Source organism: Trachymyrmex cornetzi, unplaced genomic scaffold (assembly GCF_001594075.2).
Source record: "Trachymyrmex cornetzi isolate Tcor2-1 unplaced genomic scaffold, Tcor1.1 scaffold99, whole genome shotgun sequence".
Taxonomy (NCBI): Eukaryota; Metazoa; Arthropoda; class Insecta; order Hymenoptera; family Formicidae; genus Trachymyrmex; species Trachymyrmex cornetzi.
The window spans coordinates 3415976-3421201 of record NW_017300343.1 but is presented as its reverse complement, the minus strand read 5'-3'; the positions used below and the strand labels follow the sequence as shown (position 1 = coordinate 3421201).

The 5226-nt window shown below is 28.3% G+C and overlaps 1 protein-coding gene across 1 annotated transcript; it reads left to right on the top strand.

The window, feature by feature from the left end:
• Positions 1-2782: 2782 nt before the first annotated feature.
• Positions 2783-4663, top strand: LOC108770056 (uncharacterized). The gene is made up of 3 exons (XM_018521348.1): positions 2783-2813; positions 3037-3306; positions 4170-4663. Exons 1-3 carry the CDS (start codon positions 2783-2785, stop codon positions 4661-4663), a joined length of 795 nt encoding a protein of 264 aa, XP_018376850.1.
• Positions 4664-5226: the final 563 nt, after the last annotated feature.

The window sequence follows — 5226 nt, the reverse complement described above, 5'->3', positions numbered from 1 at the left end:
GTTTTTATGTAAAATTACATGGTATTCTGATAGATAAAGTAGCTGTAATAACTTTTCTAATGGTGTCTAACTTTTCTAACGAGCTTCTATAGGGTATGTTCCGTTTCACATTCACTCGCTGTAAGCATCAGTTCATTCTTGTTGTCTATTAAATGTTAAACAAGGTTAAATTATGCTTACAAGTGCTGTAAACGCAAAACAGAGCGCATCCATAATTGCATTTTTTATTGCAAAGAAAGAAACTGTGGCGAATAAATATGATGCATTACTTTCTGATCAACCCTCGTAATATACACAGTAAAATTGTTATAATTTATAACGTACTTGTAATGTATACCAATAGTATTGTATAAATTTGTTTTATACTTTAGAGCAAATATAATTTTCAGATGTTAGTATATGTACCAAAATATTTTTTTACTTATATTGTTATAATACTGTTTATTATAAATTTGCTATTAAATTATTAAGCAAAACTATTTATTAAAAATTTACTATAGTTCATATTTATGCATAACCGTTTACCGAATGACTCTTTCTAAGTGAACATTAACCAGAATGCAAATTCATTCAAGTTATATCACATTTTTGTTTTTAATTTCTTTTATAAGGAATAAGAAGTAATTTAAATTTCAATTAACCATTACTATATAAATGCTAATATATCTGGAAATAGTCTTTATTGAAGTGGCATGGACATTAATATGTTTTCTCATATATATTCATTAAGTGCAATGCAGTACATCGTGCAATGTGCGATCTTGAATGGTATAAATTGGAATCAAGGAAGGCTAGAAGTCTTATTTTGTTAATGATGCGAGCTAAATATCCTTTTTCTATCACTGCAGGAAAGATTTTTCCGTTAACAATGGCTACTTTTTGCAGTGTAAGATTATTTCAATTTTACTTATATTAACTTTGTTCCTTTGTTATGTAATGGTATTCGATTTACGTTCACATTTAATTTCTCTCTCTCTCTCTCTCTCTCTCCGTTTCCACGCACGCGCGCACACACACACAATTATATATTTAATGACTCTTGATAAGTCAGTACGGATTACGAACTTTTTACGTATATACAGAATGTATGTTGTAATTAATTAAGAATTAATTTTTTGTAAGTCTTTTAGATTTGCTTATAAAAATACAAAACTATAAAGTTGACAGTCTAATCCCGATTTTCCCTACTTCTAAAAATCGATGTTAGCAACATACTTCTCAAATGTCAGTAAATAAATCAATTATTATTTTCAGATATTAAAAACATCGATGGGCTATATATCATTTTTATTAACAAAACATGGCTAAACATGATATATTAATATTCAATATTTATATAATCTTAAAAATATATAACGTTCATAATTATATGCTTACAAGTAAACATAATTTTTAGAAAGCATGGTATTGTTAGAGCTGTAGTAAAAATATAATTATATTTTGTCTATTGATTGTTATTTATTATAAATTATATCATTAAGCAATTTATAACCAATTATATCACATTAAGCAATTTATAACAAATATTTTTATTGGTGACAAATATTTTTATTGCACAAAAGTAGTTCGATGGAAAGATCAACTAAAGAAACGCGTATTTTTTTGCTTAAAGTTTAAAATGAAAAACTTTAGAATTTTTTATTCAAAATTGATATTTCTGCGAATTTAAAAGAAATTTTTCAAGCAATTGTAATTAATTAAAAATAAAATACATTTGATTTGATTCATATTTATCAGTCTTTGTCCGATTTTGGGATGTAGATTTCATATGATTTGAACATATGTGCATTCAGAACTGTATCGCGACAAAGTTGAAGAATTCTACGGACCATGACGTAGGATAATCAAAAATTACAATAGCAATATAGGATCAAAGAAAAACGAGAAATCTATAGTATATTATAATATACAATAAAATAGTATAACAAATATATAATACAAAATTTCTTCTTAACGTTCGTATTTGAATTACATTAGACTTATTGATAAATAACGTTTTACCAAATTTGACAATTGCATTTAATCAAATCAACAGCAAGATGAATGTACTTACGTTATTATAACCATGTGAGTTTTATCACGTACTTCAATTTTGAGAAAAAATGTTCTGCCTTATCTTCAATGAGTAGAATCATGTTACAAATTTGTCGTTTTATTTCGAGAATATTGCTAGTTTTGAAAGATATTACACGTTGTACAATTGCAGATTTAAGACCACAATTTTATCATTGGAAATACACGGACAATTTTCAAATATGAATTATAATCTACTTATAGTCTCAAAAAATATTGCATTCTATCACGTCTATTATAACGACAGCAAAAATGTCTTTAAAAGAGATATTTAAAAGATACGTGTTATACGTGTACTATACAATTTCACATCATCTTTTTTTTTAAATATAATTTTTGTTGGCTGGTATAAAAAGCCTTATTAAAAATGCAATAGCGTTAATCCTCGTTTCGCAATAAACGCGAACATAATATAGCAATATGAAATAGAAAAAAAGTTTTCGAACGAATATCGACGAACTTATAGTGCGATGCATCATTTTTTATCTCTTATTTTATTAAACCAGACATGAACGATTTTATAACTCGAACGTTTATAAAATTCTTTCTTATGATATCAGTAGATGTAATTGGTAATAGCATTCTTAATATTTAATGCCGCGTTTGACAGTGCTGTCGAGTTCTTGCATCTGTATAGAGAGCATGCGTGAGAATCATTTAACATTATACCGTGGAAAGAACAAGACGTTCTGCAGATTCAATTTTCAACATGGATATTATAAATTCTTCAGGATACAGAGGTACTAACTTTATTTTATCTTTTCATTAATCGTGCTCAATATATTTACTAAATTTGTATAATTTTGGATTATAAATTTATTCTTGAGATACTGCATTATTGTATATATTGTTCACTTTTGTTAAGTACAAATATTTAATAGTTTAATCGTTAAATATTATATATAAATATTATATTTGCAACTGTATTATTCAAATCTCTCATATCACATGCAAATTTATTAGATTTCATGTGGGCAATTAGACTACATCGTTTAGCATTCGAAATGGTAGGCTTGTGGCCTAAATCCAACAAATGTACTAAGAAAAGTTTGTGGCCAGAAATTTGGGTTGGCATCGTTTTTATTTTATTGATATTTGTTTTGAATATTCCAATGATATGTGCGGTTATAGAAGTTTGGGGTAATATGGAACTTGTGATAGATAATTTACATACAACGATACCACAGCTGATGATGTTAATAAAATACGTTATCATTCGACGGAAACAAACAGGTATGTTCAGAATTATAAAACGTTTAGCATTATATTCCATAGATTTGTTAAATCATGTTATGATGAATAATTATAATTACGAACGTACTGTAAATTACGACATTAGAAACCAGAAATCGTATTTATGATTTAGTCCTATATAGCAATCTATATGGAAATAAAATATAAAACGTGTATGATTCTCTCTTTACGATAATTTATAAATAACAGTATATATTTAAATAATTCAATATTTTAACGCCTTTAACAGTACTTAAATTTTATATGTATACGAGATCATTCCCAGAAATGTCTAATTAACCTCTACGTATGTCTTTGTTCTTGAGCATTTCTTCTTTCCCCCCCTCTCTCTCTCCTTTTCAAACAGATTTTTCAACTTAGAAAATATCCAGAAGTCATACGGGGCTATATCTGGACTATACGGATGTTGTCAAAGTTGGACAATCCCGTGTTTAGTCCAAAAATCCTGAATCAGGCGAGACGAAAGAGCAAGTATGTTATCGTGAAAATGCGACACTCGGAGTCTTCGATGCTCACATAACTGCGTAACGTTGCCAATTAAGGCCCAGTTTCACAACTCATGGTTAACTCTTAACCGCGGTTCAACTTGTTTCTCATCTTTTTCCAATTCTAAAATTGGAAAGAGACAATGAATAAGTTGAACGACGGTTATGAGTTAACCGTCAGTTCTGGAACTGGGCCTAAAGCTGTTGGGTTCACGAATGGTGGGTGTACTCCTCGAGGTACCCCCTAAATAATGAATCTGTTTTCTAAAATAGAGAGAGAGAATGCTCAGGGACGAATATACACACAGGTTGAATACTTTTAGGACAGACCTCGTATAATATATTTATATTTTTAAGTTCTTTTGTCAATTGTAAATATGATGGCGGAAGATTGGATGGCATTCAAGTTGGATGGAGAAAGAGATGTGATGATAAAACGAGCACAAACAGCGCGATTAATTATGATGATTGGATATATTTTCCTGGTAATATCGTTTCTCACAGTAATCATTCTACCTTGTTATGGCATTCAAGTAATGTATGCAGCGAATATCACGGGTGTACACAAACCGTTACCCCTTAAAACGTACCATTTCTACAATACAAATAAAAGTCCGCAATTTGAATTGACATTTTTCATTCATATCTTGACGACCTTATTAGCAGGTACCATTTATATATGTGTAGATTTTTTTCTAATATTAACGGTTCTTCACATTTGTGCACAGTTAGAAAATCTTAGATGTCGATTAATTAATTTGATTTCATGCAAAAATTTCAATAAAGTTTTAAATAACATTGTGGAGATCCATTTACGTCTTATCAGGTATAAATTTTTATTATCATCATAGATAACATTTAACAAAATTGATTGAAAATTAATGTGATAATCATCTTAAATAGTCTTATTTTTGCAGATTTGCCGATAATATCGAAAATACATACTCTTTAATGATGTTGATATCAGTGTTAAATTTTTGTATTTCATTTTGCCTAAGTGCGTTTTTATTTACTATTGTAAGTTTTAGTAAAACAAACATAAAAAAATATATTAATTCATGCGTTACATTTCCTTATCTTTTTACAATTTATAAAATTTTAGATACTTACTGACAGAAAAATAGATGAAGCTGTTATCGCGCAAGGATATTTCTCGATATTGATTCTTATTTTGTTATTGACGAATACTTTTTTATATTGTGAAGCGGGAGAGTTTGTAACGGATCAAGTAAGTCATATTAAATTTGGACAAAAGATAGGAATAATATTAAATGATAATAGACTGAGAAATGCATTAAGTCTGCATGTTCAGTCAAGGCGAGTATTGATATTTAATTACATATTATGTGAATTTGAATTTACAGTTTATAATAAAAAATTAAATTATTTAACAGCACATTAAAGATTATTAACA

Excerpts from the sequence above, each read along its gene's own strand:
- LOC108770056 (XM_018521348.1), top strand. The coding sequence starts at position 2,783 with ATGGATATTATAAATTCTTCAGGATACAGAG. Across the intron at positions 2,814-3,036 it reads AAATTCTTCAGGATACAGAG|ATTTCATGTGGGCAATTAGA; the intron begins GTACTAACTTTA and ends CAAATTTATTAG. Across the intron at positions 3,307-4,169 it reads CATTCGACGGAAACAAACAG|TTCTTTTGTCAATTGTAAAT; the intron begins GTATGTTCAGAA and ends TATATTTTTAAG.